Raw genomic sequence first — 13,693 nt, 5'->3', positions numbered from 1 at the left:
CTCTAATTCTGTTAATCACACAAGACTTGCCTTCTTATTGGTTGGGTCCTACCAATTCATCTCTACTCAGATGTAGGATACAGCTTCTGACTCAATAGCTGAACATTGGCATTTAAAAAAAAAAAGGAACACCACCCTTATCCACCTAGGCTTCTTAGCCAAGAATAAGATGGCAGAAAAAGGCCACACAAAAACAAGTCAGGTTTAACTCAGATATTACAACTGCCTATTTAAAAGCATGCTTAAAATAAAGGTACAATAAACTACACTGTAGTCTTAAAATCAAGAAAAGCGAGGTGGATTGTAGGATATCAAGAGCAGTGTGGAATGTTTTTTTTACTGAAATAAGTTTCCTAGGTAAACCAGAGAAGTCATCAAAAATAGATTTCCTTAAAACTAAACATAACAAAATGAAGACAGAAACTACTTTAAAATTTATTGGGAGACATTCCTTATACAGTGTTCAAGCCAAAACCAGACATTAAATTAATAAAAAACAAGGTGGAATCTTAAAAAAAAAAGATCTAGAGACTACTCCAACAAACGTTTAACACAATGGACATTTTAAATTAAATTAGGAACACATAATACACGTGCATTGGATGAAAAACTAAAAGGTTCTGTGAGTTTGTGCGTCAGTGATTGTACCATTAACAAGTGTTTTAAAAATCTAAGTGGCACTGGCAATTTCTTCAACCCTGATAAGTAACACGATCTCCATTCCAGAACAAATTTATAAAAATCTTTTTCAGCTCCTTTCCTCTTAACAAGAAAGGCACAGGACGATTATAATTTAGATGCTAAACCGATTAATTCAGTACATATTTAACCCAGCTCTGGGCTCCCTTTAATCCCATGGGGCTGGTTTGAGTCAGCCTCAAGACTGCAGTGCTGCTTTCTCGCTCTCCTTAGCTTTCAGCTCCTGGTTGTATCTGTGGAGAAACAGGCAGAAAGAGGACTTAGGATCAAACAGTCAATCAGTGTTGAAGATCTTCCGTTTGAAGCGAAAAACCAATGGCAATATTGTTAAGTGCACACTTACACTGTGCTCTACACCGTCTTATTCTATGGAAATCTACAGCTTTCACTGGCAGAGTGCTTTCATTTATAATGACAGTCATAATATCATCTTTTTCAGTTAAAAGCATTGCTCAGTAGGATAAAGCAATTCAGAACAGTACTTCATTCAAACAGTATTTGTTCGAGACACATTTTCAGGTTAATAAATGTGAAAGTGTGAACTTCTAAGAACTATAAGGCAATAACTGACATGTCAGTTAACAAAAGAAGCAGAGAGAACTGCTACAGAAAATGGTAAAATGGTTTGAAAAAGCTCCCAATCTCTTGGTACCAATATCAAAGTACAATTTGTTCCAAACTGTAATGCGTATTTGCAAAACTTGGGTAATTGATTGATATGGATATCAAGCATGATTTGCTAGCATTTGTTATTTCAACTTCAAATATCAAAAGTCTCACTCATTACGTTTGTAGAGGCCCTTGATAACTTCAAGATGTTGTATAAATGTTACCTACCATGTAATATGGTAATCTCTTGGTAATGCGTGATCGTACAATACAATTATCTAGGTTGTCCTGTATATTGTTAAATTATCGCATATATTAAATTTGTAAGTTGCAGGTTAAAGTGAACTTTATTGTTTAAGCCAATGTCTAGCCATATTCAATAAAAATACTAATACACACAATCTCATCAACTTTCATTTATGCTGGTCTCTCTCTCCCTCTATCCTGTTGAATCAATGCATCACAGCTTTCCCCTCGTGGTTCAGAACAAGTACTAATATTTTGACAGATGTCATTGATTACTTTCATTCTACAGTTTAGACATACATTTGAACAACATTTGTACTGTATGGATGAGGTGAGATTTGTGCCTCTGTCCTTAAAAAATCTGAACCTCTACTGAAGATCTTATTGGAATAAAGCTCTTGGTTGAAGGACAATCCACCAGTATAGTTTAAAAAAAAGTGTCAGCTGAGTAGCAGGATTCCTTGGCACACAACAGCTGACTAACTGGGTGTCTGGGTACAATGCTGGCACATTGCCTGGGCAGAATGACACTTACTTCCAGATTCGGAAAAGCTGTGAGCTACCAGCACAGCCCACAAAAAAGTTAACTGCAAAAAGGTTCCAGTTTTTCGGAATAATGACCAGGGAATATCTGGACCAAATCAAACCTGAAAAGAGAGGAAACAGTTAAGATATCCTTTAACATACTAATTTCCAAATACCTGCAGGGAATAATATCACTATAACTTTATTGAAAGTCCATACTCCAATTTTATATTGGCAATCATTTCTCATAATAAATTATAAAGCTATTTTGTACATTTCCAGTATTTATTCTTTCATTTTAGGGCCAGAAGTTTCAGTAGACTTAAAAGAACAGTCTAACAGCAAGTATTCCAAAATCCATTAACCATATATACACTTTTAAAGTTCATTTGAACCTGTGAGGAGGGAACAATGGATTTGCTAGTATTATGCATTTAGTAAACCTTGCTTTGCTGACCATTGAAAACACAAAAACAAAAGGTTTAATCACATAGAACGTACAAAACCATCCATTTTCTCACCACTTTGTCTTATACAAGGTCACGGTATGAGCAATGGGAACAGGGCAGGATACACCCCAGACAGGATGCCAGTCCATTGAAGAAACTCTCACAAACACACTCAAATCAAGGGCCAATTCTTCCAGAAGCTAATTAACCTACCAGCATGTCTCCAGAGGAAACAGGAGCACCCAGAGAAAACTCACATGAGCACAGGGAGAATATACAAACTCCATGCAGATAGCACCCCAAGAACTGAACCCAGGGTCCCAGAGCGGCAAGACAGCAATGCTAAGCACTGCGTCAATATGCTGGCCAAACAAACACATGAACAATTTAAAGGTATCAAGGACCTTTGCTAGGAGAATTTAATTGTGAAAAGTTAATACAATTTAGAAACTTTAACAGTAATAAACCAACACTACATGGTTCAGTTAATAAGAACTAAAACCCTCACCTTAAATGCAAAGTACACATTTCCGAGATCATTTTGATTGGAGTGACAGTGAAGTACACCCACAAAACACATAGGAATCATTTGGTTGAGCTCATTGCTGTTCCTGCACTAAACTCAGGAAGCTGGATGCAGCAAATGAATACAATAAGCCATTGCAGAAGTAGGGTATTTAAGGGCATACTGTACCTCTGCAATTTACACCACATCACAAGTTAGGTTTGAAAAACAGTTATAAAAAATAAACCTGTCAGATTCAAAGATTGCAAGAAAACTGCAGGAGAAAATAGTCTCTCCTGCAGTTCTGTTGATTTCGTAACACAGCATGGACCTACTTTTTGTTTTGGTTGGCTACATAAACAAGTTTAAATCTTCAGGCCTATCACTGCTTGCATGCCAATACATCCAAGAGTTAGTTGCCAGAACATGATTCCAGAATATTGGATGACACAGGCAGCCAAAATAGCAGTGTCCTCAGGAATCCTACATATGAAACTCTTTCTAAACCAGTTTCACTCATTTTCAGAAGACCAGAAAAGAACATTCTGCTGATAAATGCAAGCCCTGAATAAAATGCTGAACTTTGTGAGAGAGCAACAGAAAATGTAACATATTCTAGTTCAGTCCTACGTGCATTAAATCAGGTGGTGTTTCCTCAGTAAATCTACATTTGACCAAGGCAGTTTGTGGTTTCATTTTCCCCCTCTCAACAGGCGCGAAGAAAATAAAGATTGTGTTCTTCTTCCTGTTATTACCTGTGGCAGTCAGTACACCGGACTGAGAGACGCTGAGCTTTTCTGCAGGTCGGGTCATGTCTGCCAGCCCTGCGAATACCAAACCCTGGAGACGAGCAAAAAACATTTTTCCCATTAGACTTCAAATTACAAATGCTAACAACTGATCTGTTATATACCGTCATACTGTCTCCTTATCCAGGACACAAATTAGACTAACGGTCACGTTCCTCCATATTTTCTATCTACATTAACTACAGAATTATTGTAGTTATTAATAATTGTATTTAAGATCACAAAAAGGTCATCATTTAATGTCTATTTCTGCAAGCAGCAAAGAGGTAATCATTCATGTTCTTGTGCTTTGCTCCTTGCAATTTCCTGTAAAATCTTAGTAAGTCGCCGACTACATTTTATGAGATGTATTCAATTTCAACCTTCACTCATAAAATGAGATTGAGTTGAAATAACTTCTTAACCCAGCCCGTTTCTAACAGTATTCTACTTTCAAATACAAGAACACAGAAAGTATGCCACCATTTATATCCAGAAAGGCACAAAAAAATCAGTGAAGACTTTTCACCAGCGGATTATCAAACACACCAAGTTTTTAAAGTCAATGTAGGATTTAAGACATAGTTCTTGCAAAATAAACTCTCCAGTAATATATGCATGTTGTATCAAATATGAAGTTCACAGTACAATAGAAAACATCTATATCTGTGTTGCTCAAAACCTTTAGCCTGCAACTTGCATCTTTACGAGAATTACCAAGTACAGTGCTCCACTGACATGTCTCTCTGAAAAGAGGCTGCAGACATGGAATATTGTAGAAAAAAGTGTGGCATGCGTTTGGCACTCCTCAGAGACCCTAGATTGAAATAAACACCATAAAAACACAAACTTATTTCAAGTTACTTACCCATTTAAATACAGGTGCCCAGAAGAAAACCGTTTTCGGTCCTACAGATCACAGAAAAAAAAAAGATTTACATTCTGCACGGCAACTTAAATCATATCAAATCTACATTGTAAAACTTCAATTGTTTACATTTCACAATACACCTCTCTCAAGGCTGGGACAACAGACATTCTTTCTAGCATTTTCAAAGTTTTTCCTTTATCTAATCTCATCACTTGAGGTAATCACAATGGTCAAAAATCCAGTTGGCTGAGAATTTGGACTAATTTTTAACGAAGATTAAAACATTACGTCAGCCTTTTTAAAGACAGGATTAAAATATCACTCAATCAGGGATAGGATATAGCATAGTGGCCTATTTATATTTACAGTATGCCTTATTTGTGGTATCCTACAGGCTACAATACCGGTTATTTGCACTCTGCTGGAACATGGAAAATTGTTTCCATTCATTCAGTATGCGTTTTAAGGAATACTTCAATTGTGAGAATTTTTACAAGAAGCCGTTTTTCCTCTCTTCCATATACTGTATATGTGCAGTGGTAGGGTATTATTCAGTGTTCCTAGGTCTGTAAGACACTGGACTGTACAGAAAACTGTTTTTGTAAAGTGTGCTGATGTTTTATCGCATGGTTATTACTTTGGCACAAAGTATGGTAAAGCAAGGAAACATGCACGGTTACTGCTTGGTTGTCTCTATAGACATTATGCTTGCAAGGCCAGCTACTATCTGATCATCTTATTTATAACATTTAAATTTACTCACTCGCCTAATGTGGAACTGTGTACACTGTAATGCATAGAAACAGCTAAAAAAACAAAACCTTTACAATGTTTTTCGCAATTGGCATTTGTGTTGTCATTGCGGAAAGTTCTCCTTTTGAGAGTCCTACTGTAATCGAGAAATTACCTCTTACACATTTGTATCGCCCATTTTCTGGTTAATGTATACTACCTAACACAATGGTCCAGATAGTAAACAGATTACATTTAAGACTAAGGTTCAAGAGGTTAATTCTATATTAACATGTAAACCTATCCACAAAGTGCTAGTATAATACCAAATGCTCTGTTTAAGAGGATAAGTGCTGCCTAATCCACTGTTAAGGAGAAGGATGAAATACAGAAATATCCAACTACATCTAATGCCATGTCACAAATCAATGACAGATAGTCTTCATAAACAAATCACTGACAGGACCTAAAACAACACCTAATACTCAAGCATTTGTGGTGTCATCTAGCTTATCTTGCTTGAGTACATCATGTTCGCATCAAACAAATGGAAAACAACAAGAACAGCTTTGAAGACACCCACCTTTAAATGCAAAAGTTATGTTCTAGAACTGTTTAAAAGCTTTCTGCAAATTTTGACATTGCAGAGCATCTCAGTTGCAATGCCCTTGATCTCCTTAGACCTACTGAAAGAACATCCTATTTGCAAAAATAAATGGCACTTCAAAATTAAACAGTTATACAAGAAGGGGCAATTATTAATTATTACCGATTTAGTATTCATCTGTTACAGTATATTCATTCAACTGGGAATGGCCAATTGTATGCATTTCACATCTGTGCACACAGATATGAGCCCTGCAGCTGCACGCAGGGGGATCAGGATGTGTAGGCAGATTTCTCTAACCCACTGGTCTTTGTAACACAGAGGCAGCACAGACCAGTAACAGAGGCTATGACTATAGGAGCAATGATTGGAGGATGTGTCCCTCACCAACTTCATGCCTGCAAGCACCCATCATCAAAACAAATTCTATAGTACGCATGGCAACGCACAGCAGACCAAGTGCCATCATTTGGGAGATCCTCGGAGGTCACAGTCAGCATGTGACACGACCCAGGTTCGAACCCGCGACCACAGAGCTCAATGAGCACTGGTGGAGCCACTTGGAAGGCCCTTTACATTTGATATGGAATGGCTATAGCCACTACAACAGGTGCAGCTCTGCCCCAACACTGCATGCACTGGCTAGGCTTCAGGGATGAAGTCACCTTCTGGAACCAGCTCAGCACCACTGAGCCCCATTACACAGGCACTTGAAACAAGAACCTCAAGTTTAAACCTAAAAATCTGAATGAAATAAGAACACCGCTTCTGAGAAAAATAAGAACTTGTTTAAAATTGAGAAACGATTAATATTTTCTTGCTTTAAGCCCGACAGTACCGCATTCTATGTAGTAAAATGTTATTCTGTTTCATGTCTCATTAGAATAAACCCAGACCTTTAAGAATTCTTGGGCCACTTTCATCTTGGCTGTCTTACTACAGTACCTCTTTCACCAAGTGGTATATATGCACGGGTTGTCTGTGCATATACCCTGTGACAGGCTATCATGAAAAAGTTGGTTTATGTGCATTCAATACTGAATAATAGGCTAACAAAATAATTTTAGTTGAATGTATTAGTTAAGTAACGTATTTGTTTGAAAAGAAGTCCATTCATTATCTTAAAAATAGAGTAAAAGATTTATAATTGCCAAAATGCTAAAAAAAAAAAAGACTGGAGGCCATTCAAAATAAATGAGGCTCGTTTATGACTGCAAAAAACCGTTTTAATACATTACTTACATAGTGTATATAAATTACTGAGGAAATGCTGCTTTTATTTCCATATAATACTGAAAGTTTTCTTTGTTAAACATTTACGTTAGATATGCTACAACATAAAGGTATGCTGTTATTACGCTCAAGTACACATTTCTAGGTCAAGGAAGTGATTCTGACTTCCACGGAGAGCACGGGACCCGCTGCTATGGGCTCTCCACCAATCAGAACGAGGGGAGTTGCCTCGGCACTGCCCACTTAGTCACATGCGCCCTCAATCAACTCGGCTCCAGGGAGACAAAATATTAACAATGCCTACGCAGTAGCTTATGTCAATGAGGACGTTTTGTAACCCACTCTGTAGCGATAACCCCAGCTAATTGATCTTGGGCACTAGATGTAGGCGAGAGGTCATGTGCATTTGTCTGCAATTCTTTCACAGGTATTCACTTTTTAAAAAAAGTATCAATTTAACGTTAACTCTTACGTTTAAGATGCTAAATTAATTTTAAACTTGGAGGAAGTAGGATTCTGATTTATATATAAATGACCATTTCACATATGGTCAAATTTTATTTATTTTATTAATGTGTTTAGCTATCCTGCACTATGGTTAAGAGACGTTTTCCCCCAACAGGGCTGCAGCCAGTTCTTGGAAAGTAGAAAACTAAACAAAACTTTTCATGCCTGGTTTAGTAGTGTGTATAATCAACACTTTTACAGTCGATTTTAAAACAACAGCACTTTCGGTCAATCTGTGGATGAGTGGGTCTACTTTAACATATTAGAATTACAATACAGACATAATTTAGAGTTACGCACTTCAGATTTTCTTCCATTAAGCTATAATACTATTTAAAATAGTTATGTACTTCATGTTGGTTTTACATTTAGATTGGAAGTTGAAAACTCCTTATCTAACACAGAGAGTAGCAGAATATCATAACCATTTTTAATCTAAATGTTAAAAGAGCATTCTTAACTGTGGGTGCATCAGATTTTTAAAACAACTTGATTCAAGGAACAGATGGTCAGTCTACAATGATAGGGATATCAAAAAGCAAAGAATGAATATAGATCTTGTATTAATACGAAAATCCAGGTTAACCAAGATATTCCAAGATGATCAATATTATTAAGGTATGTCGGAGACAGGTTTTAATAATGCTGCACAACCAACAAAATAATATAGAACAGACAATACTAAAGTGATTTTTCCCCCCCATCTGTTTTACTGAGGTAATACAGTATGTTAACTCCATCATCAAGTCAATAAGATTGTTAGTAACTCTATACCTGTGCAGCATGTTTCTAGGAGAGATACTGCCCCTTGTTTTCCCTCACACTGAAAACAAACAATACAAATGGCATCTAAGCAGAACATCAACCTGCAACTCACAACTGGAAACCCACTGAAGCTAAGCAGGTGTGAGCCTGGTCAGTACCTGGATGGGAGACCATTTCCCATTGGCCCTTACCAATCATGGCCTCCTAATAATCCCCATCTATGAATTGGCTTCAATACTCTGCCCCACAAATAACTGATGTGTGGTGAGCGTTCTGGCACACTATGGCTGCCGTCGCATCATCCAGGTGGATGCTGCACATTGGTGGTGGTGGAGGGGAGTCCCTATTACCTGTAAAGCGCTTTGAGTGGAGTGTCCAGAAAAGCGCTATAAGTGTAAGCAATTATTATTATTAAAGGACAAAACTTTAATAATACAACAAAACACCTCTCAAACAGACAGCTTCTTAATACCTCTGTTACAGTACACTATACACTATACATACTGCTGAGGTCTGAGACATCAGACACATTCAGCAGTTTCAATATACTGTATGTAGGCTATGAGCATCTGCCATGCTCACTAAAACAAATGTATTTATGACTGCCATTTAGAAGTCAGAATTCCTGGTAAAACTACACATGAGCAGCAGATATGAAGTGTTGTAGTAAATAATCCATTACAATTAAGTGACTGTTCCCCACCACACAGCCATACATCTAAAAATCTATGGTTTGTACACAAAACATACATCACAATGGCTGCAAATACATTGATTGCTATAGAGAACTGGGTTGTTTCCAGTGTTTTTTTCTTTTTTAAAGTAGAAATATTACAAAATGTCTAAGCCTTTTGCACTGCTGACATAATAGTGCTTATTCCACAAATCTAGAACTCTAAAGCAATTTTTGCATTTTAAAATTTTCACATAGGTTTACTGAAACGCAATTCTAATAATGCATAGGGATAGACACCTTCACAAAAACGTCATGAAAAGGGCTGTAGCACAGTGTGCCCATTCATAGAACGCAGTATAAATTTATCTTTTGAACAAGATCAAGTTATAGATTTTACACTTAATAGCTGATAGCTTCAAGGTATTAATATCTACAATGCATTTACAAATGTAATGTTTTCCATAGGTTTGAAATTGTTTTAAGGTTACTTTTTTAAAAGCTTTCCATAAACTGTCGATTATAGCTTTCTTATTGAACCCAGCCGTGGTCAGACAAAGTTTAATCGAAGCAAGTGTTAAATAAAAACAGTTCACCTGCCTCGTAAAGCAAGTTAATTAAAAAAATGTTTCAGAAAACAAACTCCCAGATTCCCTCTTTTGTTTTTTTCCCCGGTTACATTAACCTAATTTTAGAGTCCAGCAATATATCGCGGTCACAAATTCCGCCAGAATAATATCGTCATGGAGACTTAATTGTTCAACGATAAAACAACCACACGTACTTTGAATATCGATATAGTGTTGCGATTTGCAGTTACCATTAATGCACATACAGGTATTAAGCTGATTAAACTACAAACACCGTTTCAAAGCAACAACGATTAATGTATATTAGTACGACATTGTTATTCCCTCAAGTGGATGCCTGAAATACCTGAAACAGTGACTTGTATTACTGGTATAAAATAAAGGAAGACATTCAAAGAGGTCCTATAACAATGTAATCTCATGCAGAGCTGTAAGAAACACAACAGGTTATTCTTGTTTTGCACAGCTTTTTCTTTAGCTCATGTAAAACCTTTATCCTGAGCGTTGAGCTATTTACATGCAAAGTGTACAGTAACTAGCCTAACCCAATACTTGAGCGGAAACCCCAATTCAGTCTTACGCTGTGGTTCATAGATGCACTGATCCACATCAGCGTTACCCGCTTTCCCAAATCCATCCGTGATGCTTGTAAAACAAAAACAACGTTGTTAACAACGGCGTTAAGATCAGAAATCATTACCTGCAGGGTGGTTGTACACAGGTCTTAGTTTAGCCGGCAAAATAAGCTCGATTTTGTCCAGCATCCTGAAGTAGGAGGCTCGCAGTCCCATAGCAGCCATTTCTGATATTCAGTTACAAACGGAAAATGAAACGACCTGTGCAGAAAACACCGAACTGGACGACAATGTCACCAGCAGAACAGTAACCCTTTTAACACTACAAACGATATGCTCAGCGGCGAAACAACGCGGTCTATGGCTTCTTTTCCCCGGCTGTTGTTGTCCTACTTTCGACCTTCTCACTCGACAAGCCCTCCGTTTCGTCCTCTGCGCTTCCTCCTACTGGCAGGAGGCAGTGCAATTGCACCACAAAAGGCGAAGGGGTTTTAAGTACAATGCAGAAACCGCTGAGCGCGGTGCAAGCAAACTTAAATCTGCGGGTCCTCCTGGGTCTGATTGGTGGACTTCGGCCAAACCCCCTCAGGTGATTGGTCTATGGTGCAAAGGACAGCACCGCCCACAAACGATGACAGCTGAAAAAAATCTCGAACTCCAGACTTTCCCCACTTCACAAGTGCGGCCACTATGTACACGATATACACTCAAATAGTACTTGCAATTTTATTAACAGACCTTTTGAATTTCTTGTGAACCAAATCAGAATTTCCTTTTTACAACATACCTTAAAAGTAGCAAAAAAAATGAAACTTGGTCATTTAAATGAATGTTTCTAACCTCCCGGTCCTCGGGCAATGCTGACCAGTCTTGACCGTGACGTTGGAGAGACTGAGAAAGACGGATATAAAGGGTGAATACACTCTTTTTTCCGTCCATGGTTTTATTTTTAGCCCAAAAATGAAGAGGACCTTAAGGAGCTAGTCCTTGGTTCAAAACAGGTTGAGAAATACGGCTTCAGGCTGAACAGGTTTAACACCACTGATTTCAGTGAAATGTGTGTCTTCGCCGGCGCAGGTAGTTTGGGGATATGGGGAGTTGCGGTACAGGGTCGTCATGGTTTAAGCTCTCCGAAAATACAACAACTATTGATTAAAACAGTAGAAATTATGAGATTCGCCTTCGTGTACTAACAATCACGCTTGTTCAACAATTTCACAGTGATGCCAAAACAACAATGTTAACAATGTCGCGTATAAAGATTTATGAGATTTACTTTAGTATCCGAGACTAAGATTTTGTCCTTCAGCCTGTTGAAAGGAAACCATATAGCGGACTACCAGCTCTATTAATTTATACCCCCTCCTCCCTCCCCCAGGAGAACTGAAAGCTGTTCTGATTCAGGCATGTGTGGGTATTCGGGAATTTCATTTGTTTTTTGGGGGAAGAATGATTCTCTATCACCCAGGTATGTCTTGCAGTGCAGCGATAAGAGAATATCGGTCTCTATTTCTTCTCTGCTAGCAGTGAGAGCATAGTTAGCGCTCTCTGGGCTGACAGCTTTGCCTGTATTGCCCTTTTTTATGGCCAAGCTGTGGTCACTGAGCTTGTACTGCATCAAGGTCTGCTTCTTCTTTTTGAATCTCGCCCTGATCACACAGATAGTATTGCTATTTTCGCATCATTGTTAAAAATATATATATATATTTGCGAATCCAGCTCTTAAAACGTACTGGTTTAAAAAAAGGGAACTCTCGACTAAAGGAATAACGAATTTTACGTTGAGTAGACGGGGGCTCGTAGGCGCTCCGGAACTCGCCATATCCCACAACTACCCGCGCCGGCGCGGACGGCGGAAGTTGCCGAATTGAACTCGTTGCGTCGGCGCTGTTTTCTCCTCGCGGAGAGCTTCGGGCTTTCGTCGGGCCACGCGAGCGAGTGACTCCGCCGGCGCAGACCTTTAACTCGCCCACCCCCTGACGTCATGTAAAAATAAGAAAACCCCCCTCTGTCGTCACGCCGCGGGTTCTCGCGTTTTCTGAGCGGCGGCGCTGATTGGCCGGGAGGTTGGCAGGGGGTTGGAGGCTGAGAGAGAAGTAAATAACAAACAGCCAGCGAGGACGCAGGTAGCGATGCGGGACAGGGAGTTGGAGCAAAGGGGGATGATTTAACGCGCACCAGCACGACTTACTCGAACCCAGAGGCAGAGGCGAACCGCGAGGAGTGGGTGACAAGCGCCTTCAATGATATTTTTGGAAGGAACGGGGTCTGAGCACCATGTCCTGCTCCGATAACCTGCTTTGGGATGTGAGGAAGCGCTCAATCGGGTTCGATCATCCTAATGCCGTCAGGATTAACTACCTGGGTAAGACAGGCTAACCGTGTCGCTGGTGACGGATGTCAGGGGTAACGAGCGCTGACAGATGTCAAGTCGAATCCGTTGTTATTCCCTTTTCTGTTGGTCGGTGCATGCGGGCGTTTCGATTTTTATTTAATGTTTCTTTTTTCCTCGATAGTTACGTGGAGTGAAACCTAAAATGACCGCTGCCAACTAATGTAAAAAATAAATCGTATGCATGTCAGAAAAGCAGTTCGATTCGTCTCGGGTCCGTCACTCCATTCTGTACTTGTTCCCAAGTCGCTTTTGACACCATCTCCAGTCTTCCTCGGCATGTTTCACCCGAGACAAAAAAGGGGGGAGTTGTGCTCGGTATCGCACGGTCCTCTTTGTGTCGAACCGCAACAGCGGCTGAACAGCTTTGCTGCCGCTTGTGTGTCAACTTTCACATCAGCTCGTTTACCGCAGCTGTGTCCTAACAAAGGCGACGCAGTCGCCCGGGGTTGCGGAGGTCTGTCTGACGACCGCGAGAAGACGGCCGAGTGGTGTTCACCTTTACCTCGACAGCAAAACTTTCTGCAAAGGGTGTGGGAGAGCAGGCGAGACTGCGTTTCTGCGTTATGCTGCCGTCCCGCTGCATTTTCTTGATAATATTGACGAGGATAAAACCTTCTCACCAGAAAAGGGAACGTACAACCTTCCATATTTCTCCACTAACGGAGCAGCCGCAGGCGTTTTAGTGTTATTCCTCAGGACCTCCCGTCGCAAGAAACTTTAGGACATGAATTCTGCTTTGGTAGGATTTCTGAGAATTACCTTGATTCCGCTCCCAGTTTTGAGCAGAGTAAAACCGTAAACAACTGAGTCAAAAGTACAGGTCGTTTATTTCGACTTTCTTCGAGTTTCTGCATAGTTTTTTTTGACAACATGGAGTCTGATGCATTAGAAGTTACTGGTTAATGTACTCCCCACCTTTTTTGT

The 13,693-nt window shown here is 39.5% G+C and overlaps 2 protein-coding genes across 5 annotated transcripts in view; one reads left to right on the top strand and one right to left on the bottom strand.

Moving 5' to 3' along the window:
- Window positions 1-422: 422 nt before the first annotated feature.
- mpc2b (mitochondrial pyruvate carrier 2b) lies at window positions 423-10,887 on the bottom strand. Its single transcript, XM_088912962.1, has 5 exons — window positions 10,500-10,887; window positions 4,690-4,730; window positions 3,789-3,873; window positions 2,090-2,201; window positions 423-932 (listed from the first exon to the last, which is right to left on the bottom strand). Exons 1-5 carry the CDS (start codon window positions 10,597-10,599, stop codon window positions 878-880), a joined length of 393 nt encoding a protein of 130 aa, XP_088769088.1. The 5' UTR covers window positions 10,600-10,887; the 3' UTR covers window positions 423-877.
- A 1,548-nt stretch (window positions 10,888-12,435) lies between these two features.
- Window positions 12,436-13,693, top strand: part of dcaf6 (ddb1 and cul4 associated factor 6) — a 47,347-nt gene continuing 46,089 nt past the window's right edge. For all 4 annotated transcript variants that reach the window (XM_088912440.1, XM_088912439.1, XM_088912438.1 and 1 more), the window contains exon 1: window positions 12,436-12,739. In XM_088912440.1, coding sequence (XP_088768566.1) covers window positions 12,652-12,739 — 88 coding nt within the window. In that variant the 5' untranslated portion in view covers window positions 12,436-12,651. The remainder of the gene's footprint in view (window positions 12,740-13,693) is intronic.

Source organism: Atractosteus spatula, chromosome 4 (assembly GCF_055471065.1).
Source record: "Atractosteus spatula isolate fAtrSpa1 chromosome 4, fAtrSpa1.hap1, whole genome shotgun sequence".
NCBI classification, from domain to species: domain Eukaryota; kingdom Metazoa; phylum Chordata; class Actinopteri; order Semionotiformes; family Lepisosteidae; genus Atractosteus; species Atractosteus spatula.
Note: the sequence above shows the minus strand (reverse complement) of the source record. Positions and strands in the feature narration are given on the sequence as shown.